At 46.3% G+C, this 27,801-nt stretch overlaps 1 protein-coding gene across 1 annotated transcript; it reads right to left on the bottom strand.

Annotated features, from left to right (window-relative positions):
* On the bottom strand, positions 1-27,455 carry LOC119187892 (uncharacterized). The gene is made up of 5 exons (XM_037435999.2): positions 27,244-27,455; positions 22,147-22,208; positions 5,923-6,000; positions 4,225-4,257; positions 1-195 (listed from the first exon to the last, which is right to left on the bottom strand). Exons 1-5 carry the CDS (start codon positions 27,329-27,331, stop codon positions 61-63), a joined length of 396 nt encoding a protein of 131 aa, XP_037291896.2. The 5' UTR covers positions 27,332-27,455; the 3' UTR covers positions 1-60.
* Between the last annotated feature and the right edge of the window lie 346 nt (positions 27,456-27,801).

The raw sequence follows: 27,801 nt of genomic DNA, 5'->3' as shown, positions 1-27,801 counted from the left end.
TTATTATTTCAGTTGCTTTATTGAAGAACAGTTCAGGATTGCAGATTTGTGGCTAGTGCATCACTCGTACGATGGTGCGGGTGTTGGTGTGCTTGTGAATGCTGGTTCCACATCGTCGGTCGTCCTATAAAAGTCTCGGTACAAATAAAGTATGCACCTAATGCCAGCATTAGTCATTCTTTGTAACTGTCCTCTCTGGAAATAGTATAGAAGTATTTTAGAGCAACATACAGAGAAATTTATTGGAACATAGAATTTTTGAAGTTATAATAATACTTCACTTAGAAAACAACTGACCACTTTACAGTCGACAACGTAGATTTAGATTAGGCTTTTCAGCGGTAACACAACTCGCTGAATTAACAGAATAACTTGCTAATGCAATTGATGGTGGAAATCAAATTGATGCAATTTTTAAAGGTTTTTCTAAAGCATTCGGCGTTGTTTTGCTATAAGATCTACTTACAAACATATTAGCATTTGCTATATAGACGGTAAAACATTTACTTGGACCTCCAGTATCCTAAAAAACGAGCCCGAAATCGGTCCATAGCAAAACAAGCTTTCCAGCATTTTCGGGCCTACTCAGGGGTCCCGCAGGGGTCTGGTTTTGCTCTTATTCTATTTCTTATGTATATTATGATATTCAATCCAGTATTCATGGAATGGTCTAAATGTGGTTTTTTGCACACAACTGTGTAGTGCACACAATAGCCCGTCATCCAAGGGATCAAGTACAACTGAATACATCATTGCACTCTATCTGTTTCTGGTGCAATACATAGGGCATGAGACGTAACGCGTCAAAAACCATCTTTATTACATTCACCAGCAAGAAAAATCTAATAAATTTTAGCTATACCCTTGGTAACACCACACTCGAAAAATGCCATCAGTTAAAATACTTGGGCGTTATTCTCTCGTATAATTTCAATCGGGAACTTGACATAACCGCCATCTGTCAAACCACCGAACGCAGACTATTGTTCTTACGAAGAAAGCTACACAACACTCCAGGACGTGTGAAAATAAATGCCTACAAAACACTTGTTGGACTCTCATTAGGCTGATTTAATCTGGAGCCCTTACCGAAAAAGCTTAACTAATAAAATTAAACGCATGCAAAAACTAGCCGCCACATGCATATACTTTGAGTATTCTAGACAATGCAGCGTGTCTGAGCGAAAGCAAGCCTCGAACAACTTTCACAATGAAGAATAGTTTACAAACTTAACGTCATTCATCTTTAGTCCCACGATCATTTCGAAATTCCGAAGTCACGTTTTTACGTCAGCCTTTTCAGCACTCATCAAGAGCTAACCGGATTAACAGAATCAGACAACTTCAAGTCACATTAACACGGACAAATATTCAGTCATCCCTCGGCAATTGGTCAGTGGAACATGTTGCCGGATAGTGTTATGAATTGCACTACTGTAAAATAATTTGTTGCTGAGGTGCGAGTCATTCATTTCTGTTCATAAATCATTTTTTCTTTGAAATGTTAATTTTTTTCTGTAACCACTCCTGCAAGGGCTTAATGAGCCTTCAGTTTGTTCAAATAGAAAATAATGGCTTCATGTTTGAGTAAGAGGTGCAGCATCAACAGAAAAAGAATAGCACAAGTGACCGGTTGCCGGAGCGCCAAGATTGTGATACGTGGTGCTGCATTTTTCCCGAACCCGCCGATGTCAAAAGTGCCAAACACATTCCTTATTTTTTAAATGAAGGAATGACCGATGAAAAGCACTTCAACAAGCATCTTTTTTAGGACAACTGCGATAGAAATATGTTTTTGCAAGACTTCAGAGAAAATAGAAAAATACGTGGCTTGTACCTCTTTTTAAGAATCGGTTCAGGAATCACACAAAAGTGAAACGTGTCTTCACAGAGGTAGTTGAGCATTTTTTTGCATTTTTTCGCCACGAAGGAAGGGATGCTACAGCAATAAACAGCAATGTCACACGAAGAACGGCAAGCAGCTTGAAATGTGCAGCGCGCACCTCAAGCAGAAGGCACGCACGAAATGAGCATACACAGGACGAGCGCGAACAAACTGTCACAGCTCTACACTGAGAGGACGCTGCTCAAATAGAAAGAAGGAGGCACGAAACGACCGCACAAGTATACCCAGGAGGAGATCGCACAGCTGGCACAATTATACCTTCTTCGTGCGTGAGCAGCGCGCTCCTTTCATAAACGTGGCCGCGCGCGACGTGACCTTCAGGTTCTCTTCAACCACTGTAACGTCAAAGCAAACTTGCCGTGCAAGCACAATATGTTGAAAGTCCCCGAATACCAAGATAAGCGCACTCATAAGTGAGCGAACGATCACGCAAGAGAACATCTATCACAACGCGCAAGGTGGTACGAGGCGACGACCTTTCGAACATTGGCGCCCAACACGTGCCCTTTGCGCTATCTCGCTACAGATGATGAAAACGCACTCAAGTTGTTAAGCTCTGAGGACCGCCAACAGTGCATGGTGTATATAAATGACGTGCCGTTAAACAAATCAACAACGTACGCTTAGTGGCCTAGTGGTTAGCACCCCTCGCCGAGGAGCGAAAGGTTATGTTTCGACACCCTGTTACAGAAAGTTTTCGTCTTGCTTTTATTGCGATAGAAAATAAATGGACACTCTCAGCTGAATTTCGCCGCCGGCCTCGGCGTCGATGTCATGCACCGTATATGTGTACGTATCCATATATATGAAAACTCAAGAAAAAAATGCTTAAAAAGAAAACTTCGGCACGCTGATGGAACGTGGGTCCTCCACGTCGTGATTGCGAGGCGTTAACCACTAAGCTACCGATAGGTACACCCCTGTACGTTTAAACGGCAAGCCATTTATGTCTACGACTTACCGCTGTTGGCAGGCATCTCGGGGTGGGGGGAACTATCGTGTTTTCAGCATTATCAGCAAGATGGCGCTATGAGCGCGCTGCTACTCTAATCTCTGACGCGTACTTTCGCCCGCGGGGAGAAGGGAAATGGACGATCTCTGGCAAGGCCTTATATCCTAAAGGGGAGGATGATACGTCTTGCACTGGACTGATTCTGTTGTAGTTACGGGGTGCATGAAGGTCACTGCAATCATTGCACAGCCTTCGTTTGCTAAAAGGGCATGCTTTTCAGACACAGCTAAGTAACAATTGAGACTCTTATTCGCATTGATCTGTACCTGTGAGTACGTTTGTGCGTGATAAACGCGAGGCACGTTTCAATCTGCTTGCCATTCTGCGTGGGACCTTCCAATTTGTTGCTATCGCGTTCATTTCTTTCCTTTGCGGCAAAGCTGTGACTTTTCCCTTGGTCTGTTAGTGTACATTTTACAACGTCATATCCATGACGTAAATATGTTAGCGAGGCCGTGGTGGACCCTGGCATGAAACATTTGCGTTCTAAAAGAAGATGTTTGTACAGCCACACGTGCCGATAAGCAAGGAACAAGTGTGGCTCTTGTTCCTTTGAGATGTGGGTTTTGGCCCTCCGGCCACCCCTGATTGGAGAAAATGTTATGGGCTTGGCAATAGCGTGAGCGGCACTCGAGAACATCAAAGTGCAGCGTCTCGGAATGTCGCAGCTCCGGCTATCTTTCACGTGTTATTATTTTCGCGTTGATACTGTACAACAGGGCATATTTATTGCGCATGTGTTGATATAACCACTGTCAAAACTTCAATGAATAGGGCTTAAGGGGCGTAGCATCTTTGCTTATCTGAAAGTCTCAGATCGAGCTCACAGAAAAGGTTTTCCTAGTGCTGTTTTTATTGAGATTGCATTTTTTTGTTATTTTGCCAGTTTGTGTGTACTGAAGGAAGTAATCGATAGAGCCGTACATCGCTCTATTGATTACTTTCTTCAGGTTATGAAGTGCTGCAGGCTGCTTTTCTCTAATGAGGAAAGCAGCCTGCAGCACTTCATAACCCGTAAATATTTTGAGAGTCAGCGCAAGTCGTTGTTGCGACATCCCCAGTTAATTAGGAACGAGTCGTTTTCATTGAAATTAGTCTTGACTGGTGAGCAAATGTGCAAGAAAAAATGTACTGTAGATTTGTTATTTTACGTTTAAGTTGGGGTGACTCTGTGTACTGCACCAAGCCGTATATCACCGATGTATCCATATTAAAAAAAGAAATTGTGTCTTTTATATATATAATTAAACAGTAGCAAGTTTCATTGTTGTTAATACACTTGTACCATGCATTTGCTTTTACTTACCGTAAATACTTTTCGTAATGCAAATTCTGCTTGCTAGAAAAACAAAGAAAACAGAAGAAATGTTAGAAATTCAGGTAAAACACAAATGTATTTTCTAAGTGAGAGTACAACCATAGACCGAAGGAGAAGACATTGAAGTATCGTGATGGTGTAAATAAATGCAGCACAAAGTCATGCATGCGCATGTAGAATTATTTGTCCTTATTTAGGCAGCATAAAATGTCATCAAACTGGTGGAGAAGCTTTGTCGCCAGAACTTGTTAGTTGTTTATGTCTAGCTCACTACTGTTGAACAATGTTTTCTTTACAGTACCCTTTACGCTACGTTTTTATTAGTGACATGAACGCCAAGCAACATTGTTTTTCTGAGAAGCATATCCGGTTGAATCCTTCCAGTTATAAGCATATTAACAAAACACGCTAAAAAACAGAACTAAACAGTAATTGATATGGCGCACGTGAGAAGCTGGATTGAAAACGCCCTATATTGGAGGATAATTTTGCTGTGGCCGCGCAGCACTTCTTTAGCAGTCGGAAAATCCTGCCGATTGGCAGTCAAGGCTTCTGAGCGCATGTGAGTAAAACGATACGGTGCAGCTCGCTCTTAAATGTTCCAACTACTTTTCGAGGCCAGTTAGAAATAGTTGCCCCTTTGCTTCACAAATGATGCCTTAAACACAAAGTACACGTCCTTTGGCTGATTGGAGCATTGTGAGCTGTATGGTTCTTGCGGCCGCCGTAGGATGGTGTGACGTGCTCACTAGCTCGCTCATGATCACACTGAAAATGAGCCGCGCGTTCCGTGGGAGAGGGGGGAGGGGGCATGAAATGCTAAAGGTTTTTGGGACGCGTGGACGTGCGATGAAAAAAAGGCAGTGGGATGGTTTGAATCGCAACTCTCGACTGAAGTTTACTTTTTTTCTTCGCTGTCCTCACCTTGCTTTTCCTCGCGTAGTCAGGGTTTCGAGTAGACCAGGGGAGAACTGGTTGATTACCACAAGGTCATAACGCGCGCTGACGTATGGTTGCACTTTCTAGACATCTTATCAACCCCCTTCCCCGTAGCTTTCAGCGCGTTCGCTGGTACAAAAGGAGAGAAAAAGTATTTAAATATATCACTTTCACTCCAATCGTACTTGACGAATTCCAAAAATTTTTAATGCAGCCCATTCGCGAGGCAATAAAATTCCTTAAAGTAGCCATTGGATGAGCCTACTTAGAAAAGCGTCTCGGTGCAATTTTTGGTATCAGTTAACTGTCGGAAGTGATGAAAGCTGGTTAAGTTCCTATGCTAGATAATCGTTCTCAGCTAAAGTCGTTGTCGCTCCTGGTGAAGCACATCCTAGCCAAGTGCTCCTTATTACGTGGCATCGTATCAAGGAAGTGCACGAAGCACAAAACTAACTTGAGATTTACAGCAGTGCACATAAACGCCGATTTGCGAGTGCCAAGTGAATGATTAGGGTCACCTTGTGAGCCGCCGCTTATGATAACCGCTTCCCGTTGCTACAAGTCTGGCCGCTATAGGTGCAAGTGTATTGTTATAGAAAAATTACGTCGATATGACGCGAACAGTTGACGCAGAAAATAAAGTAGGTGCATTACTTGGCGCTAATTTTTGCGTTTCAATCCGTGAGTACTGTAGCTCTTTCTACTGGTGCCGTGATAGATTAATAACGTTCGTGGATCCGTTCTTACCGGCGTGCAAATCCACCATGCCAGTTGGTTGTAATCCAAGCCATTGTATGTCATAACTCTGATTATTCGGTTTTGGTCCTGCAACGTTGACATGCGTACAAATCAAATTTCATGATTGAGAAAACCAGGACAATGTTTTTTTTTATTCTTGCTTATAGGTTCTATATGTGAATGAGCAGGCGAGCGAATGTGGCCAGTCACAAAAATGGTGCCTTTTGTGCCTTCAATTGAAGTGGCAAGTGATGGCCTAATAGGGCTCTCTTGTATTTTTTCGACGACTTTCTTGCCACACTGTTTTTCCCTGCGGGCACAAAACCACGATGCGAGAAAAAAAACATTTATGTGGCTAATATTTACTGCTTTCAACTCTCCTAGAGTGGCTACTGTAGAAAAAAATAGAAGGTGCACACGCCACGCAATATTTTATGATATTATGGTTTGGCGAAGCCCCCCTTTTGATATGCAATGCGTGCCTCTCCGCAGCTGTAGACTTACGAAATGATGTGGATTTTCATATCCAGCTGTATTGTTGAACATTTTATGCTCGGAAGTTTGAAATTTTGTTTATATTGCACTATAATTGAGCTTGAATTCAATGAATATATAACTTATATATGACTGAATTCAAGCTTGTTCCAGCTGCTTATTCATCCACTTCTAACGAAATTATCCAATTGTAAGTCTTTAAAACGGGAAATATTTCCATTCGTCTCGGTGGAACAGTGGCTACGGTGCTCAGCTGCTCACCTAAAGTTCGCGGCTTCAATTCCAGCTGCGGTAGTCTCATTTAGATGGCGGCGAAATCGTAGAAGCCTTACCGTATGATGTCGCTGCAGGTTAAAACACCAGATGGTCAAAACTTCCGGAGCCCTCGACTACGACGTCTCTCATAATCATATCATCGTTCAATGACGTAAAGTGCCAGATATTAAAGTTGGAAATAATTTCATTTCATTAACCCAGCTGAAGATGGAACATTTTGCACGTTGGTTGGTGTTTTGGCGGCTGTTGGTGTGTTATGCCTGAGTGCTTTATCGTGAGTGGGCCTCTAAAGAGGCGCGAAAGGCAAGCATTCATTTTTTTTTCAAATGCGGATTGTTAGAGTCAAATTCTAGAAGCCCCGTAGCAAACCGTTCATTGCAAGAGAAATGTGCAGTTTGAAAGAACGTTAATAATAATATGTCGGGTTTAACGTCCTGAAACTACCATATAATTATGAGAGACGTCGTAGTGGAAGCTCCGGGAATTTTGACCGCCTGGGATTCTTTGACTTGCACCAAAAACGAAGCCCATGGGCCTACACTATTGTTGCCTTCATAGAAAACGCAGCCGCTGCAGCCGGAATTCGATCCCGTGACCTGTGGGTCAGCAGCCTAGTACTTCAGCCGCTATAGACCACCGCGGCGGGGAGTTGGAAGGAAAGTTTAAGGTCACTTTGTAAATTGCAAAATGTGTTTGGCTAAAGGCTCTGATCATTCGACTAAGTAGGCCCTGGCTATTTTTTGTGCATGTATAGCATTCGGTATAAGGTTTGATATTGGGGAATTCAGATTCTTGGGGCCCTTCTTCCAACCACTTGTCGTGAAATCGCTTGCCAGGGCACCTAGACACTTTTCTTGTGAAAGACAGTCGCGTGAGCTCGTTTCCGCTGAAGCCGTAAGTACTGTTTGTCGGTGTATATGAGCGCTACACTCAATAATATTCAAAGGTTCGTGGTTACTGTTCATAATGCTATGTTTGGTTGAGCAGCAATGTCAGAATATTGAATGAAATTTACAGAGCTTTCAAGCTTACGAAATGAAATCAGCAATACAATTGTGTGTCCGTATCATGACGGGGGCAGGTACATCTGGACATGGTCGGATGAATGGGCGAGGGCATAAGGTATTACAGGCTTTAGACTTATGGTCCCGTTTTAGTAGTCAGCATAACTTTAGTGCCATTTAAAGCGCCCGCTTCTGAGAACAGCTTTGTAAAGAACTCACCATGCCCGCAGGGCCCGTAATCCGACGCCGTCGTGCTCATATTCTGGACATTGTCAGTTTCTTCCATGTCGATTTCCTTCACCGTTCAACGCTGATGGACAGGCTTAAGTTGCCGCCATTGCAAGATTTAACAAGATGGCGAAAGTGACAGTGTCCAGGATAGTACTTGAACTGGTATAGCGCATTACGGGGAAGAAGAAACGGCCGAGCAGACCGACACAAGAGGACAGAGCGCTAACTTCCAACTGAGCTTTATTGTCAAATTGCATCAAATAAGTAGACCGGCGCAAGCATACAAAACCACCCTAACGCAACGACAAGATAACACACAACATCACACCGTCACATATCACACATTCATAGGCGGTTACTCTGATTAAGGAAGGCCACCAGTTCAAGTACGATGAACCAACTCGCCCAATCTTCAACACTCCAGGATAGTACGCCTTAGCATCTTTGATGTAGCTTGGTTAAAACAAAAATAGCATCCTTCTCTAGGGTAATGTCTAGAGGTTCTTTTTTTGCGTGAAACAGACTCGAATGCACGAGTAATATTTTATTCTGTTTTGTAATGTAATGAAATGTTTTTCAATGGGTTGCTGAATTACTTCTGATGAGAGTGGTACTGACACATAATTTCATGGCTTAGATGGCTTGCTGGATTGATTCTCGTACACATGCGTATGGTATCTACCAAATATCAACAGCGAATATTGCTTGGAAGAAAACTTATGTGAAGACAAATGCAGTGTGCTTTAATTGGACGAAGACGTGAGCAGGGCTGCCAAGCGATGAATACAAAATATCTCCCACAGACTATCAAATCTCCGTTTTTTTACCAAAAGTTCCCTCGGACATAATAATTAAAGCTATTGGTGATTGCTTGCGTCACTGGCACTTCTGTTGTTTAACCATTACTTTTTGTAAGAAGTGCTTGTTTAGTATAATTTTACCAGTACATTGTGTGAACAAAATGGAAGTAATGGTGATAGATAGCAGTGCTGAATTACTCTTTGTAATGGGCGCCAGCTTCCGCCACCTTGTTTAGAAGTTTCTCCACTTACACTCTCGCCTGATTTATAAATAGGAAGAACGAAAAGTGAGCCCCCCAAATCTGCATCCATTGCACTCTCCTAGCAGCGCTGGGTGTTCACTTTGCGGCATATGCACCATAACACACACAAATGGGAGAGGGGGTGGTGGTAACCTAAGTGGTACGTATACTGAACTCCACACACAAATTAAGCATACACGTTAGCATACAAATGGATATAAGTGAAAACACGAGTGAACACTAGCGCTGCCTCGCATCACCACATCGTTCTTTGCAAACTGGATTCGCACAAGTGGATAGAGAAGGAATTTTCGCAGTGGACGACGCATCACATGACGCAAACCTTATGAAAACTCCCCACTTTCGCGCCGTCCAGCCTCCTCCGCTTGTGTCACGAATCTAAATGGGTCGCGCGCGAAGTCGTTTCGAACAGCATTCCATCTTAAAATTCTCTCTGGTACCTAGTGCGCTAGCAGGATAAGCGTTCTTTAAGCGTGAAATTCGAGAGTATGCACGCGAATTCCGTGAGCCGCGCTCCGGCTGTGTGCATGCAACGCCTCTGTGGTTTTGTCACGTGTGAATGCACTTTTAGTGAGAGATTGTCAAATTGTTCTAAAGACGATGGTCTTTCTTGGGGACCTTCAACGCAAACATTGTCTGTCTGTCTGTCTGTCTGTCTGTCTGTCTGTCTGTCTGTCTGTCTGTCTGTCTGTCTGTCTGTCTGTCTGTCTGTCTGTCTGTCTGTCTGTCTGTCTGTGTTTACATTTGCACATTTGTCTGTCCGCCCTTAACGGTACCCAAAACGGCACCAGACAATACCCCAAACGGCCGACCACATCCGGAGCGCCCACCAATATTGCTTAAAATTCAGCGTTCATACTTGTGCGATTCTCAATTAAAAACAATTAACCGGTATCTGCATGTTTCACTGCAAAAGTCGTTGAAAGACGATAGTGTTGCGTGTGGAGAGAGTGAACAAAACGTTTATTTGATGTTCTGCGCGAGAAAAGTTGGTTAATTGTATTCTGGGAGCGCTGCGTTAGAGAGTCTTGATCCATGCAGCGAAGACGAATGAGTGCATCGAGACACGTTACACACAAGCGCTATCTGGCAGTTATCTTCGAAAACAAAGGAAGGCGTGAGTGCCCGCGAAGAAAGATGTGCGCCTGTCTCGGAAGCGATAAGGAGTAGAACTCAAAGCGGCCGGCAGGTGCCACCATCGTGCCGTTTTGGCAAAGCTTTGGAAACACTTGCCTTTTTGAACATCGCGTTTAACTGTCAGCGCAGCGGGATAAACGCTACGGTCCTTGAATTACTTGTGTAAGCCTTCTCTAGTATAAAGGCACACATATATAACATCGACGTGTTGTTATTGTGCCTCAGTTATGCGCAATAATTGCTTTTTAATTGACAATTGCACAAGTATATACGATGAAACTACAGCAATATTGGTGGGTGCTGCAGATGGGGTTGCCCGTTAGAGGTACCTTTTTGTGCCTTTAGGGGTATCGTTACCACGGACAAACAGACAAATAGACAGACAGAGAGACAGACCAAAATTTCGGCGAGGAAGGTCCCCAACAAGACTCGTCTTTAAAAGCAATTATTGCGCATATATGAGGCACCACAACAACACGTCAATATTCTATATGTGTGTCTTTTACTAGAAAAGGCATGCATAAGTAATTCGAAGTACCGTAGCATTTATCACGCTGTGCTGACCATGCAATGCTTGCACGAAAAGGCAAGTGTTTCCACCGCTTGCTAAGACGACACGGTGGTAGCACCTACCCGTCGCCTTGCGTTCTACACCTTATCGCCTACGAAACGGGTGCGAATACCGCGCGTTTCGTTTTCCAAGACAACTAGCAGATAGCGCTCATGTCTCACGTGTGACGTGACTTGATACGCTCGTTCGCCTCCGCTGCACGCTCGAGGCAGTCTAACGAAGCGCCTCAAGAACACCATTCACCTATTTTCTTGCGCATAACATGAAATAAACGTATTGTTTACTCTCTCCAGAACCAAGGCTATCGCCTTTCGACGATATTCGCAGTCGAACATGCAGATACGGGGCCATTATTTTTGTCTCACTGGCGCCAGCAGACTGCAGTTCGGCAGCTGCTGGGGTGTCCACGTCTGCAATTTCAGGAAAGTCGTCATGACAATGACGGCGACGTCGTCGGGCAGCACGTGCTGCAGGTGAAATAACGCGAGGGAACAATGCAGACACCGCGGAAGTGCGTCAAAGTGCTGTGTGCCCACGTGGTACAATTGTTGACCATGTCGCACACACTAAGTGGTCGTTCTCGGAGCTCACCTAAAACGAAACTGAGACTGGTTGGTAGTAGAGAGATCATAATTATCTGTACCGCGCTGGCACACGCGATGTGTCTTATTTTAACCAGCCGGCTGCCAGCAACGTCTCGCAAAAAAAAAACAAAAAAAACGCGAGTTTCACTGCCTCTTTAATTGTACTTAAGCCCTACTAGTCAGGGTAGCTGTTCGTGGCTACTTTACGGCATTGTATGGATTTAAAATTTTAGGTTAGCACCATGGCTACTTCCTGGCTGCATTGCACATCTATTTGGGCACAATTAGTAACCATTTTTCCAATCACTTGCAAATAGGTTAACAAGTAAGTCTAATCATTAGCCATTGTTTCCCGTGGTGGCCAATGTGCGTGCATGTCCTACCCGCGCCAACGGGCTGCTTTGCATATGGGCACGCAGCGTGTGACGCAACTGTAAAAAAAAGACGTGAAGGATTTTCGCGCATGTAGGAAAAGGCGTGGCTAGCACACTAATTGATTGATTTGTGGGGTTTAACGTCCCAAAACCACCATATGATTATGAGAGACGCCGTAGTGGAGGACTCCGGAAGTTTTGACCACCTGGGGTTCTTTAACGTGCACCGAAATCTGAGCACACGGGCCTACAACATTTCCGCCTCTATCGGAAATGCAGCCGCCGCAGCCGGGATTTGAGGCTAGCACACTGCTCATGCTGCCCGCCTTCTATGCTTACGCTGTGCACAAATTTTCTAATGCTGAAGCACATAAAGTTTGTTCTAGTGTGAACATGTCAAGGGATACCTGCAGTGAAACAAAGCTGGACTGTTCATCTTGAACTAGATTTCACTACTTCAAGCTAGACTGGTATTATCACAACTCTGCGTAAATGTCGGTCTGTGGTTTCAAGGAAACACAAATTCAAAGTTTAGTGTTATTTTGGAGTTGTTCACCCGAAATCACTTAGGCAAGAAGTCCATTCAATGTAGAAAATGCGTGCATAGGCATTGAATTCATGTGATTTCATTTATTTGCAGCTTACCTGTGGCTTGAACAACCACCAAGATGGTTAATATTGTGCGTTTTATGTTTTCATTATTGTAGTTATAATATTTAATATTGTATAATAAATACTCTACTGATATCATCAGTTTTGTTCTATTAAACTACAAATTCGGTGGTAAATTTAAGCGGCACAGCTATTTTGACAACTTTTAGCTTGTAGTTTCAGCTCTTTGTTAAGCGAAGCATGTAGCCACAGACTTGTGTGACTCATGGTGTTCGAAAAAAAAAACTTTTCTCACCCTCAGATGGCGCGCATGCACTAGAGAAATGAAAAAGAAAGAAAATAATTTTGTCTGTGTGAGGCTGGCGTCTCAGCTTGTGTTCCCTAGGTCCGAGAGGTAGGTAGTAAACTTTATTTACTCAGTTGACAGAAGAGAGTTGGGGACGGCTTTAAGGGCCGGCCCCTTACAAAATCTAGGAGGAGTCCCTAGTCCGGGACCCCTGTGGCTTCTGCTGCAGCACGCGCTCGGGCCACTAGGGCACGCTGGTCCTCTAGGGTCGAGCAACCGAGCAGGGCAGCCTCCCAGCTCTCTCGGGTAGGGAGGGAAGGGGAAGGAAGTGGCGGGACCGCCGGATTTGAGGAGCATGCCCACACCATATGGAAAGTATTCGCGAACGAATGGTCACAGTGCGGGCATTCCCCAGAGAATGCCGGATTGAAATGTTTGAGTATCGCCGGGCACAATACTGTATTGGTATAGAGACGGAGGAGCCAGCGCTCGTCCTTCTTGGGCAGGCCCGATGCTGGGGGTGGGAAGCGGAGCCTGTTCGATTTGTACATAGCGGTGATTTCTCTGAAAGAGGTAGCCGGATTGGGTTCTGGAACATCAGGCGATGGAGGGCGAGGCGGGTCCCGGTAATTAAGCGCACGGGCCGAGGCATCTGCAGCCTCGTTTCCAGCTAGCCCCGTATGAGCAGGAGTCCAGATGACGGTGCGTGGATTTGGGCGATCTAGATAATAGCATCACTTAAGGATTTCGGCGGCGCGATCATTGATGAAACCACGTGTGAGATTTTGGCACGCCCTCCGCGAATCGGTTATAATTATCCGAGATGCGGGGTCCGCTGCGGCGAGGGCTATGGCGACCTCCTCCGCGTGTGTGATGTCCGGTGCTCGAAAGGTGAGCCCTTAAATAGGTACGTTTTGGTGAACCACAGCGGCCGTGTACCACCCGCCGTGGTGGGGGCCGGATGCATCCGTGTAGAAGACTCCCGGGCGTGAGCCATACCGTTGCTGTAGGGCTGTAGCCCGCGCTGTACGCCGCCCATCGTGAGTCCCATTTGTCATGTTTTGGGGCAGAGGCGGAATGATCAGTGCACCACGCCAATCCTCGGGGATCGCGGTACGCTCTTCCACCTTGTGGGTGTTGGAAATGTGGAGGCGGTGTAGGAGGTTGTTCCCACCCTGAGACCTACTAAGGCGCAGGTACTGGTTATTGAGATGAGCCTCTTTAAGTTCCCCGTACGTGTTTGTCATGCCCAGGTCTGCGAGACGTTGGTTCGACGTTGAGATGGGGAGGTCTAGGGCACGTTTGTAAATTTTGCGGAGTATACAGTCTAGTGTATTCTCGTCGCATTTACGCAGACGCAGGTAAGGTGTCGAATAAAGGATCCGGCTGGTCACGAAAGCGTTGGCGAGGCGCAGAGCAGCACGGCTCTTGAGACCTCCTCACTTGTTCGAAACCCGGCGGATCATGCGGCCCACCTGATCCCCCACAGTGCGTAGTTTGCGCAGAGTGGTGTCAATTTTGCGGTGTTTGTGTATGAAGAGTCCCAGGACTCTGATTTCGTCGCGTTCCGGAATGGCCCTGTTACACAAGGTGAGTTCAATTTGTGTCGTGTCGTTTGGTTTGGGGCGAAGATGCACGTATTCCGATTTGGTGGGTGAGCATTCGAGACCACAGCCGCGGGCGTAGCTGTCAACTATCGACGCGGCATGTTGCAGGCATGTCTCGATGCTACCAAGGGAACCCTGAGTTGCCCATAGCGTGATGTCGTCGGCGTACAGAGCGTGCTGCACGCCTGGGACATCGTTTAGCAATGAGGGAAGATGAGCCATGGCAAGATTGAACAGAAGAGGGGAGAGGACTGCTCCCTGTGGTGTTCCGCGCGTACCGAGGGGGTACGGTCCATGCTCCTTGTCTTGAATACGCAGGTATGTCTGCCGTTCTATGAGGAATTGGCGGACGTACCTAAAAGCATTATGCCCACAGTTTGTTTGTGATAGGTTGGTAAAGATGATGTCATGGGTAACGTTATCGAAAGCTCCCTTGAGATCTAAGGCGAGGACTACCTTGTCGTCACTGGGATGTTCGACCGGTTCGACAACGTCACGATGGAGTTGCAGGAGGATGTCCTGGGCAGAGCGATGTGGGCGGAAGCCGTACATAGTGTCTGCAAATGTGTGTCGGGCCTCTAAGTATTCAGAGAGCCTGTCCCGGACCATGGCTTCCATAAGTTTCCCTACGCATGAGGTTAGGGAAATTGGTCTGAGATTGTCGATGTTTACAGATTTGCCTGATTTAGGGATGAAAGTTACTAAGGCCGTTTTCCAATCGAGCGGTAGGGGTTCGCGCCCCTCCCAGATCTGATTGAAGTAGTCGAGGAGGTGAATGTACGCCGAGTCAGGGAGGTTGGCTAGGAGCCGAACCGTCACTCGATCCCGACCTGGCGCTGTGCCTCGTTTCATTTTGGACAGGGCCGCCTTCAGATGGTGGAGCTGAAAGCAACGATCCAACTCGGCGTTTTCCGTGCCTGCATATGAATACGCCGGTCCGATGGGGTCCTGTTGGCTACAGAGATATTTGTCTCTGAGAGCCTGTGCCAATTTTTCCGCGTCACCCGCATAGGCGTGAAGCGCGCGCTGAAGGTGTTTCTGTGTTTCTGTGCGTGTTTGGCTAGGGTCGATGAGAGCCCTAAAGAGACGCCAGGTGTTGCGGCTTGACATCTGTGTGGCGGCAGTGTTGCAGCGCTCTACCCAGTTTGAGTCGGCGAGCTGGGCCGCGTACTCGTCGGCCTCTAGGGTGAGAGCCGCTATGCGGATTTTGAGCTGTCGGTTGTGTTTCTGTCGGCGCCATCGGCGCACTAGGCTGTGCCGAGCCTCCCAGAGATGCAGGAGGTGGTTGTCCACCGCCGGCGTGGCCTCTGAAAGTTGAACCGTCTGCTCGATTTTGTGGAGTGATTTTACGAGATGTTGGGACCAAGTGTAGTATCCTTGGTGAGCTATGGGGGTCGGATTGGAGTATACCAAGCGAAATTTGGTCCAGTCCGGAAGTTTCGCTTGGTGGTGGGGACGAGTAAGGGGGTGTGTCCGGATTGTGGTAATGACAATGCAGTGGTCACTTCCGAGGGTTTCCTCGGTATTGAGCCAATCTGCGTGTTTGATGTTTTTGGTGAGTGTGAGATCGGGACATGTGTCTCGGGTAACAGAGTTTCCAATTCGGGTTGGGTGTGTGGGGTCCGTCAGGATCGTTAGGCCCATGGTGGAAATGAGTTCCGCCAATTTCCGACCACGTCGTTCCTCCCGACGATAACCCCAGTGAGGGCTGGGGGCATTGAAATCGCCTACTATGACTAGTGGTTCTTTGCCTGCCACCGTGTGAGCTTTGCTAAAGATGTCGGCGTATGTTATGTTGGGCAGTTTGGGCGAACTGTAGATGTTAAGAATGTGTATGGATGGGTCCTGCTTCCTAAGAGGGAGGAGAGTCACCATAGCATACGAGTAAGCCGGGTTGCATTCGAGATCCACCAAACTGGCGGTGTAATTTCGATGCACGCAAAGTGCCGTTTGCGCGTCCCTTTGATACACAGTATAGTTTGTAAGGGCGGCGTGTTCGCCCGGTTCCTGTAGGGCCACTACCGCGGGTAATTGGGGATATGTTTCTAAGTGGAGCCGGAGAGCAGCCCGCTTAGTGCGAGCCCGAAATCCCCGGCCGTTCCATTGGAGGATTGTGAAAGGGTCCGAATTAACGCGGGCGCGGCGCGATCTAGAGGCATTGCCCGCCATCATGGGTATTAGAATTTTGGGTAGCCTCCAGGAGAGCAGAGAGATCCAGAGGTACTCCACCGCTCGGTCCGGGGCTTGCTGCTGATGTTGCAGTCAATATGGTAGGCTGCCTGTCAGCCTCAGCCGTTTGGGGAAGTAGCCGGGGCGTCTGAGGTTTATTAACCCGCTTAAGTTTTGGGGTGGGACGACGGGTGCTGGAAGCGAGTTGGGGCAGCTGGGCCACTATCATGCCCGGGATTCTGGCGAATACGGTTTGGAGGGCGGCAGCCAAGCGATCCTCGATAGTGGTTACTATGGAGGCCACCTGGCCCTCCAGGCTATTTAGACGCGCCTTAATCGGAGCGAGGAGTGCCGTGGTGTCCCTTTGTTCCGAGGGGGCACTATCCATCGCTTCCGGCGCCTGCCCGGAAGGTGTCGAGTTAGATGGAGGGGGGGGGTTTGCGAGTGCCTCCATTGCACGGGTCAACGAGGCCACTTGGGCCCGGAGCTGTTTAATTTTGAGTTGTTCCCGTGTGGGGGCGAAAGAGGTTTGAGGTTTGGTTGGGTTCGAGGGGGTTCCGGATGGGGAGGCTGCCCCGCCCGAGTCGCTCACCTCGGGTCCTTGTCGGACGCGAGCGGCCCATGTGGCATCCGCTTGGGCAGCAGGCTGGATTCCGGGTGACGGCGGGTGCAGTGTAGGGGAGGCAGGTGGGCCCTGGCTCGAGGTGGACCTCGCGGCGGGAGGTCCGGCCGGGGTGGGGCCTCGCTTGGAGGGCCCGGGAGCCCCCGCGCCAGGATGCGGGGATGGAGGAGAAGGTTTGGTGGCAGGAGGCTGGGCCCCCTGCGGTGAAGTCCCGGTGGTCGGCCTGCTTGGCTTCCGCGTTCGCCGGCGTTTGCGTTTCTTGGAGCCGGTTTGGTTCTTCGGTAGAAGAGTGGATGGTTTTGGTGGTGGTGCCCTGTAACGTTCCTTACAGCACCGGTCCCCGGTGACATGGGGTCCGGCGCATAGAGCACACTTCGGCGTGCATTCGTGAGGTGCGCGAGCACCATCTATGAGTGGCGCTGTGTTGCCACAGGTACCACAGAGGTCCGGTTTAGGGCCAGGGCAAGCGTCGGGACTATGCCCAACTGAGCCGCACTGGTTGCAGGCTGGTACAGTTTTTTTGTATGGCTGCACCGGGATCAGCAGGGCGTCATAGGTGACGTACCTGGGCTTCACCTTTCCTGCAAAAGTGAGCCGCACCTTGTTGGAGGTGCCCAAACGCCGGATGTGCAGTATTTCGCCTTCCGGCCAGTAGAAGCGTTGGCGAAGTTCGGCTTCAGAGTCAGAGCTGCGCACTGTCACCACTCCGTAGCAGGAGTCCTGGGTGTCCGCGCGGAGATACCCGAACAGGGGCACCGGTCCAACGGATGAAGGAACTGTCAGTTCACCAATTAGTTTGTCCGCAATAAGCGGATGTGGGGTGTAGGCCAGGATGAGGTTTTGGTCCTGCACCATCACGACTGTGACCAGCCGGTTCGCGTTCGCTCCGAGGTGGGCGATGAGCGCGCTGCCGACTCCGTTCTCGGGGAAAACGGCGGTGAGGGATAGTTGCGTCCGTGCTTTCAGAACAACAACAAAATCAGTTTCCTTCGGCTTCGGCAGAGGCCGAGGCTGCCACGAGGGCCGCCTCCTCCCCTGTTGCGGGCCCGCGGAGCGCGGCGCAGGCGGCGGAAGTGTGGAGGAGGAGCGGGCTGCCTCGTCGACAGCCGTGGTCGGGGAGGCCGCGATGGCGGACGCCGCCACTGCCGCGTCGCTCGCTCGCTCGCGTCTTGCCACCGCGGCAGCAAGCGCGGTGCTCTTAAATGTTTGGGGCAGCTCCGGCCTGCTGTCCGAGGTAGAGATGGTAGTCCACATCATGCTGTGGGGGTCGTATCCGGTGTAGGTGTCCGCCACGGTGACGGTCGTGGTGTGGGACCGATCGCCCATTTTGCCGGGGGGCGCCATAGCCAGTAGGCCGAGCGGGGCCGCCTCCGGCGTCCAGATGTAAGTCGCCCGTGAAAGTAGTGAGGTGGGTCCACTTGCCGAAATGGGGTGTCCAGATGAACCGGATCACATTCCGGTGACGGTGGAGAGGTTTTCTTGAGGGTCCGAAGAGGTGGTCAGGGGTTCCGATCGAAAAAAGATGGAGCCGAAACGCTGCAGGTCCTAATCGGTTGCTCGCTCGCAGCGCCCTCCTCAGGTCCGAGAGTGCGCACGTTTAGCGTGGCCACGCGCCCATGCCCGCCCAGATTCGCTTAATGTAAACGGTACTCAGGCGTAATAATGCGTTCCACGGACGATGCAAAATACAATGGGAAAGCGGGACACTATCTGCGGGGGCTTCATTGCAAGGTTTCGTGTTGGCGGACTGAAAGTGATCTCCTGGAAAACACGTTTAATGTCGGTATCGTGAATCGCACGTTCCAGGTAAATCTTCAGTTCAAAAATATTGAATCCCGTAACCGCGTTTTCATGACCGCGTGATGGTTCCTTCCTTGGGCCGTTCAAGCTGACGAATGTTCGAAAGATTATGAAAGACTCTCTTTGTACCAAACGGTACCCCCTGGCAAGAAACGCATCTAATCCAAACACCGCTCTTTATTTATGTCAGCTATTGAGCAACAGTATGCTTTCTGCTGTTCGATGTCAAACAACATGGGCCAGCAGCGCCGAAGAGAGGAACCTCTGTATGAAAAGAGGGCGCTGGAAAAAATGGCAGCATCGCCTCCGCTTGCAAGAACTCCTCGTCGCGATCACTTGCAAGATCTGGTCGAGCTTTTCATGACTGCGTATAGCTTACGCAGGATGTGCTTTCTCACCGAACCCATACGGTGGTTTTCAGATTGTGACTCTTGCCTTGCCGATATTCAGACCCGTACTTTAAAATGTATGCCCCGCCGTGGTGGTCTAGTGGCTAAGGTACTCGGCTGCTGACCCGCACGTCGCGGGATCGAATCCCGGCTGCGGCGGCTGCATTTCCGATGGAGGCGGAAATGTTGTAGGCCCGTGTGCTCATATTTGGGTGCACGTTAAAGAACCATAGGTGGTCAAAATTTCCAGAGCTCTCCACTACGGCATCTCTCAAATTCATATGGTGGTTTTGGGATGTTAAACCCCACAAATCATCATCAACTTTAAAAAGTATACCTGAGCTGATAGTGCAAGCACATCATGGAAACGTGTCTTGCTGATATCACTGTTATTGAGGATGACGTACTCACGTAATGGTCCATAAAACGTGTCGTCACTGTGTAAATACATTTTTGCTTATAGCACAACAACAACAACAACAACAACAACAACAACAACAACAACAACAACAACAACAACAACAACAACAACAACAACAACAACAACAACAACAACAACAACAACAACAACAACAACAACAACAACAACGACGACGACGACGACAACGACGACGACGACAACAACAACAACAACAACAACAACAGAGAAGACAGCAAACAAACGCCGTGCATGACGTGGAGTATACTGCTACTGAAACGACTACTGAAAATGAGCAAAAAGAAGCCCACCCCGCCGCAAGTTATCAGTGAAATAAAAAGCAAATTGTCATTTGCTGTCCGCAGTCGATTAGACTACTACTTTCACGGTAGAACCTGGCTTCTTGAAAACCGTGCCGGAAAAAATTTTGATGGTTCGTAAGCTAAAATAAGAGACCTGTCAGTGCAATGATGGTGGACTGAAGTGCTGAAAAAACGCGAATGAAAGCATTCAACATTTCAACTACCATTTCCACAGTTTTTTTTTCACAGTGACATGTACGTAACTTTTTTTCATTCGACTGTGTTTGAGGCGCACGAAGTGGTCTTGATTTCATACAACGATTTCGTGTCAATGCTTTTGAACCTAGAAATAACGATATAGTGTGGCCCAGATGATATCCCAAATGACTTTCTGAAGCAATATTCGGAAAGTAGATTGGTATATTTCTATTTATACTATTCAAAGCTTCTTTGTTATTGACTAATATGCCCAGTGATTGGACGATGACTCGAGTGGTGCCAATCTTTAAAAAAAGGGCAATGGTTTATCACTAGAAAATTATCGACTGATCTCACTAACTTCCTCTTCCTGCAAGCTAATTGAAAAGATTACCGCCAACATTATCTCAAATATTTTGGGAAAAAATTGAATAGAAACAAATTAGCAGCATGGAATCAGAAAAAAATAATGCACGTCGACACTACTTTTGAGTGGAATTCATACGTTTGCGAAAATATTACATAGTAACGGTCAAGTGGATGCTCTTTTTATATTTCAGTAAAAAAGTTGACAGAGTTGTTTATTATGAACTTATTCAGAAACTCACAAGATAAAATATTCTGAACGTTATAGTTTCTCGAATAGCGGTTTATCTTTCGGATTCTCTGCAGCATGTCTCTATTGAAGGCAAGAACATCAGCTGCTTTCCAGTAACATCCGACGTACTCCAGGGAAGTGCCCTGAAGGCATTGTTGTGTTTGCTTTTTATAAATGGCATTGTCTGCCTTCTTACACTAGCTACACAGATGAGTTTGTTTGCGAACGATTGTGGTTTAGTCAGAGAAACCTCTACAGTACTTGAGCAGAGAGTACTCTAAGTAAGTTTGCAGAACATACATTCGTGATGCGACAGATAAAACATGAACCTAAAAAAGGTCGTAACAGTCAGTCCTCGCAAAACATGCAAGAAAAAGCGATTAACATATACATCCAAATTGGGCGCTTCACCCCGAAGAGAAGTTTAGAATTACACATATCCAGGAATAACATTTACTAACAGTTTATTTTGAAACACACAGATTAGCGATGCTTGTTCCTCCACATTTCGTAAACTTTGCTACGTAAAATACAAACTTTGAATATCACCTGCTAGCTTAAAATTACTTAGTTATGTGGTATAAAATATGCTTGTATTAAATGGGACCCATACACTAAACACTGCAAGAAAATAATGAAGATAATCCGGAGAAAAGCTGCTTGCTTTATTTACTCTGCTTTAGCGCGGCGATTCCCCCACACAGCTCATGATAGAAAACGACATTCCGCTCATGAAAATACGTTGGCCGATGCTTCGCCTCAGCTTTTTAAACTCAATAATTATTCATGAATCATTCAATACCAACGTTCTATGTATGTTCCCTGCCCACGAAGCTTACAACTTATGGTCACACACACGCGTATACCCCTCTTTTTGTTTGGAGAGATACTTACAAACATTCTTTCTCACCTTAGGAGTGTGTCTAAGTTTAACTATAGAAATGAACCTTCTTAAATCAGCTCATTATCGATACTATATCTTCTGTTTAAAAATGTGTATATATTTTAACCGTACTTATATATCGGTATCATGTTGCCAAACACATATTATAACACTTTCTGCATTATGTTTTAGGTTTTGCGTAAGTGTGACCTAGAACTAACTGTAATAATATTGTGGTACTGGACTTCATGTTTTGTATACAAAATGGGTGTGCTTCCTGCAAAGACAGAGTGTGGGTTTGAAGTATGTTTTAAATAATATTAAAATCAATAGCCCCTTTAGTAATTCAGAGGAAGAAGCGTCACCGCAGTAACGTGATTGCTAATGAGACTGCCATTGCGCGTATGCTCCTCACGCGCTTAGAAATTCATTTGGTGCTATATGAAAGTACAAAATACAAAACAGTTGGTCAGCCTTTCTAATTATTATTCTGGCCTGTCGTGTGGATAACGTTCTAAGACATGGACCTGGAACCACGGACTAATTGTCCCGCGCGTGTCTCCGTCTTGGTAGTGTGGGTGCTTTGTGAACAACGTAGAGAATGCCGTACTTACTCTTTCTTCCAGGTTCCTCACCGTGCACTGGAGTACTTCCGCCTTAAGTCTCAATCTTAAAGCTAAAAGAAACGTGAAAAAGCCACAACTGTTCACGTGCACAAATATATTTCCAGAAACACACCAGTCTATAGTGGGCAGTAACATAAAAATAAGAAATATGTGTCACTTTCTGAGCGAAAAGTAAAGGTTATCATAAAATAGGCACTCAAAGAAAATCCTTCAAATGCCCCCCACAATTATTCTCGCCGGTTTCTCTGACTACCACGCTCTAATTAATATTGCCGTAACGATGTGCCTCTGTGTCCCTAATAATAAAGTGAAACTTGACCTTCTTGGGAATTTTTATACGAGATCCAGAAATTATAATGGGTCAAAGACAATTCATCTAACCGCCACAGTGGTCTCAATATTACGATGCTCGGCTGCTGACCCCCTGGCCGCAGGATTGAGTCCCGGGTGTGGCGACCGCATTTTCAATGGCAGCGAAAATTCTTTGAAGCCCGTGTACTAAGATTGAGGTTCGCGTAACCAAACCCCAGGTAGTTGAACTTTCCGAAGCCCTCTACTACGACGTTCCCTATATTTGCATCGTTGTTTTAGGTCAATAAACCTCAACAACTACATTGTATATGAGAATAAGGAACATTTATTTTTCAATAAGTACTGCATATGTGTCTATGCCCAGATCAAGAATAAACTTGATCGTACTATAGCTGGCACTGCTTTGTTGCAGAGAAGAACAGTGGGGAGGAGCACCACTGTTATGTTTGCGGAGATAGAACTCAATTTTCAGGATTTCACGGAGTACAGAGTGCAGGATGCTTTGGGAGGTGCGTGATAGTCGTTTCCTAATAACACATGTTCTAATAGAGCAGCCACGCGGAATTCACGACGTCAAACAACACAACTTTCATTTTAAATACTCCTTTTCGGTTTTGCAAAAAAACAAACAAAAAAAAACATGCGGGTGCGGTGGAAGAGGGATAAAGTAATGATAAAACGAAGAGCTTATGAAACCATCGACTTGTGTGGTAAGCCGAAATCTCCCAGGAGTTGCTGCATTAAGGGCTTTTCGCCTTCCATGTGTCTGACCGTGGTGTCAGCACACAGGGCCATACGACGATTACAGAAGACAATGTGAGGTTAGGGCGGATCCGTCGCATATTTAAGGCCATTCTTGAAGGCAGCTTCTTTCGAAAGTCAGAAAACTAAAGACCGGGAGCTATGGGAGACAGTTTTGCACAGCATATAGACCAGTGATATCAGGTCTCCACAGTTAAGCTGGTCGATGCAGCTGTCCTGGTAGATGCTCAATATCGCGCATCTTGCAGGCGGAGGGACTCTGTGGTCTGTCTGTCAATAGTGGCGGCAAGAAAAGTTGATTCGCTGTCTCTGCCTTTTTTCCATCTTTGCTGACAGTTGTAAAGGTAGGGTAGAGAGGATTTGCCAATCCACATAAAACCCTTTTACGAGAGATGTCCATGATAAAACCATACAATGAAACATACAAGTAAAGACAACGTAGTGAGTGTCCTTTCTTGTGATTGTGTTTTTTCAGCATGTAGTCAATATAACAAACCTCAGAGGAAAAGCTGCGCCGGAAAAGCTACAACTGCCTAAGCGCTGACATCTTGAAACATTTTCATTGTTGCCAATACAATAGTTTAGAAAAGTGCTAAATATATGAAAAACATTCAAATTCTAGCAGTGTAAACCATAAACAAGCGTGTTCATGTATCATGAACGGACAGATATCGTGTGATGTTTACATCAAATACTTTTACGAAAGATGCAATGCCAATAATGCAACTTACTGTATACGAAAAGGAGCATTTGACGGTTTTGTTTTTATTAGGTAGTTCCAACATTCTCGTACCGGATCAATACTTGAGGGCGAGGGCGTGGCCATGCGGATGAATACGCCGGTTCGCTCGCGCGCGCTCTGCGCTCGCGTCCGTATTTGTTTATTGCTGTGAGCCAGCAACTCGACTTCGTGTGGCAGCCCCCAACTACGATATGACAGAAAGCCACGAAACAGATAAAAATGCCAGGGATGATTGTTGCATGCGCTGGCGAGTGTAAGTGAGACCACCCGAAAGCTGAGTATCGTTCCATCATTGTGGTATCCGTGTGGTTATAGTTTCTTTTTATGCATGGGCCCTCCGAGGAGTTTTGCCTCTAGAGAAGTGTAATGATTACATGCTCCTCACGTTTCACGGTAGGGGAACTACATTAAGCGCAAGATATAGAGCTACACTAAGACCTACTCAAGTACTCAAGGACCACATTAGCGCTGCATTAAGCACAGAATGATGGCGGAATTGGATTTTTTTCGCTGTTGTTCCACTTATAAATATATCACCTTTAATAGCTCAATTTATATTTGTTTCTTTTGCTTTAAAATGCTCCTTTCTTTTGCAGAGTAGCCTACAAGTGGTTGTATGCGCCATAAAAAATATCAGAATGAGAGCCTTTCCTTGTTTCTCTGTGCGCTCACAGTACGTATACAATTGTATAATGTCACCAGGTTGGAGGACATCAAGCATTTTTTAACAGTTTTTAAACACACTTTTGAAAGTGTGCCGCCAATAGTTGACAATGTTTACAGACATGCACTACTTGTTGCAGTTTTTTGTACATTCTTCGGCAGCAACTTAATCATTGGGCCATCTTTTGCGACTCAAGGTCAGTCTTACAGGCAGTACGGTTTGGTATGCAACATGGGCTTTACGAGCAATCAATATATCAGACAAGGCACGACTACCACGAAGCGCTGGAGGAAGCTCACGATATTGTATTTAAATGGTTGCCGAGTCATTGCAGAATTTCCCGCAATGACCGCGCGGATGAAGCTGCCAGATCGGCTCATGACCGAGACCTGCGTACACCCATACCACTCTTGAGTACGGACGCTGCAAGGTGACTACAATCACTTGCTCGCCGTATATATAACTCTCCTACAATAGACTACGCCGGGTTGCTCCAGCGCGCGCCTGTATTAGATCGACCCAAACTTGCAACTTAGTATGCCATCCGGGCTCCCACAACGTGCTGAAACTTTCCTGTGTTGGATGAGGGTGGGCGTGGCATTTACGAATGCGCATTCTTGTCTCCTTGGGGTGTCGAGCAGTTCAGCATGCCACATCTGCGCCTGCCAGAAGACGCTTGAGCACAATCTATGCCACTGCCCAGCATACCAGTCTGAACGACATATCATGGAAGCCAAGCTCTGTCAGCTGGATTCATCCTTGCTTACAGAAAATAAGATCCTAGGACCTTGGCTGCCGGTATCGCATACGCGCAAAGCCACGAAAGCCCTTTTGTACTTTTTGAGAACCATTGCACTTCACGAGCGCTTGTGAAAGAACAGCGCGAGACCATGCTGTGTAGTCGCGAGCTGAATATTCATCCATCTCTTTCTTACTTCTTTTCTATCTCTTTGCTTTCTATTATTCCCCACCCTAAATGTAGGGTAGCCAACCGAGCCAAGCTTGGTTAGCCCCCCTGCCTTTTCTATCTTTTTCTCTCTCTCTCTCTTGTGTAAAATTGAATGCTCTGTGCTACAGCTATAGCTCGGATATATTACTATTCAGTGATGCCTCAATAGTACTACCTTTGTTTCATAGTTACAAGCTCCCAGATCTCTACGAGTTTCTGTGTATTTCCGCTTTAGTATACGGTAACGAGTTTACATTATAAGGGTAAGTTTCTGTCCTAACCTATGTCAAGGAAAGTAGTGGTAGCGGGGTGCTTGCTGAAAGTGTACTCGCTAGATAGCAACGTACTCAAGCACGTGTTTAGCTTACGGGCTGTAAATTAAAGAGATTATTTATTTGGCGAACAAGGCTACATTGTGTGCCACGTTTCCTCTCCCACTATTTCTTTCTTGAAGCGAAAAATGGACCAAACATATGAGTCCAGCCAGTAGAACAATATGTGTGTGTGGAGTGATTTATCGTCACCTGCCGAGTTTATGCCACTCTTTACGACCGTCACTATATGAAGATTCTTTGCGCACACGAGTGCTTGTTGACGTGTTGCTCGTCAGTTGTTGAATAGCGAAATATTCTATTGCCGCTTTCGGCACCCGAAAGACGTCGCGACTGCCCTTCTGTGAGCCTTACTGCTCTGCAAACATTGCGCTGTATGAGTACAAATATGACGGACACGTTCGTTTGTTCATGCTTTTTTTAACTCCGCGTTGCCGTTGAAACATATATCATCCTGCAGCCCCCCCCCCCCCCCCACTCACTTCACCAATTTTTTCTTTCCGTGAACGTTTAGTTTAAGTAAAAAAATCTTTGGAACTGGGAGGTACTGTTACGATACAATGAACGCCTAATTGTTGACGGTAGAATTTGGGACAGCTAAAGCCATAACAAAGTTTCACGTCATCCCAGTCCTAACATAAACTGGGAAACCTTGTTGGTTTTCTGAGCCATATTACAGCCGGTTGTCAGCTTAGTAAACCTCTAAAAGAAAATCTGAACAACGTTTAAGATTTTTTAAGAAGAAAAGTGCAAGTAGGAAGCTGTGGCACGATAGGATGATTCATGACAGAGTATATTGACTTAAAAATCGCGAGTAACGTGTCAGTATTATTTTAGTGTTGAAGATGAAGGATCGACTACTGGCCCGAAGGTCCCGGGATCAATCCCAGGCCACAGCGGCCACATTTTTATGGAGGCTAAAATTCTTGAGGCTTTTGCTTAGATTTAAGGGCACGTTAAAAAAACCCACGTGGCAGAAATTTCTATAGCCCTGTACTACGGCATCTTTAATAAACATGTGGTTGTTTTGGGACATTAAAAGGCAATAATTATTATTATCGAACTCGAAGGACGGTAGGAAACCCTTGTTTGGCAACTGTGAATTCTCTGACAGAATATATAAAGTAATGCGATAACGATACTTGAGTGACTGGGAATCATTTTCTTGATCCAGTATCTCTCAGTTATAGCTATCACATTACATCTGACTTTGCACTGATTGTGCAAACACATGTGCAAAATAAACTTCTTTAGGGTGAGTATGGGAGACAGGAGTCTTGCTGGAAGATATTACTCTGAGTAGGTGCGTAACAGAAACACTTACGACAAAATAAAGGATTCTGCAACGACTGGGCACGTACAGCGCATATTGCGCTCAACACCGAGCACAAGCCTAGCACCGTCACTTTCATGGTCACTGCTGCTGTTATTCTGTGCGGGCCTTAGTTACACGATGTGAGACACCCTTGGAGGACACCGAGCGTGTTTCGTTTCCCTTCTACCGCATTTGAAACAGCTGTCACGCTCCACTATTTGTATTGTACACCCTTCTTGTCATACATCTTTTGGAGAATTATTGAGTGAAATATCGGATGGAGCTTTCGTGATTTTAGCAATGCGTCGCATTAATTCTTATTCAATGGAATGCCAGCACAACGGTGTGCTTAAAAATGATAAAAATTTATATATAGACATTTTTTAGCAAGCAAGCGATGTCCTGTACAGAGAACTGTCAAAGCAAGCATGTGCTGTTTTTATGCGGAAAGAAAGAATAGAAGCCGTTGTTCTTCGAACAAAGCAGATGCTCAGCAGGCAGTCGTAACATGCAATAATCAGCAGGGCTTGAACAAGGGGGGGGGGGGTTCATGCTAGAGCCATCGCT

The sequence above is a fragment of the Rhipicephalus microplus genome, chromosome X, assembly GCF_043290135.1.
Source record: "Rhipicephalus microplus isolate Deutch F79 chromosome X, USDA_Rmic, whole genome shotgun sequence".
NCBI lineage: Eukaryota > Metazoa > Arthropoda > Arachnida > Ixodida > Ixodidae > Rhipicephalus > Rhipicephalus microplus.
Note: the sequence above shows the minus strand (reverse complement) of the source record. Positions and strands in the feature narration are given on the sequence as shown.

What these genes read in the sequence shown, in the direction of transcription:
- LOC119187892 (XM_037435999.2), bottom strand. Translation starts at nt 27,331, where the DNA reads ATGAAAGTGACGGTGCTAGGCTTGTGCTCGGTGTTGAGCGCAATATGC. An exon ending in TGAGGAACCTGGAAGAAAGA is followed by an intron (nt 6,001 to 22,146) that starts GTAAGTACGGCA and finishes TCAACGTTGCAG; the next exon opens with GACCAAAACCGAATAATCAG. An exon ending in CATTACGAAAAGTATTTACG is followed by an intron (nt 196 to 4,224) that starts GTAAGTAAAAGC and finishes TACTATTTCCAG; the next exon opens with AGAGGACAGTTACAAAGAAT.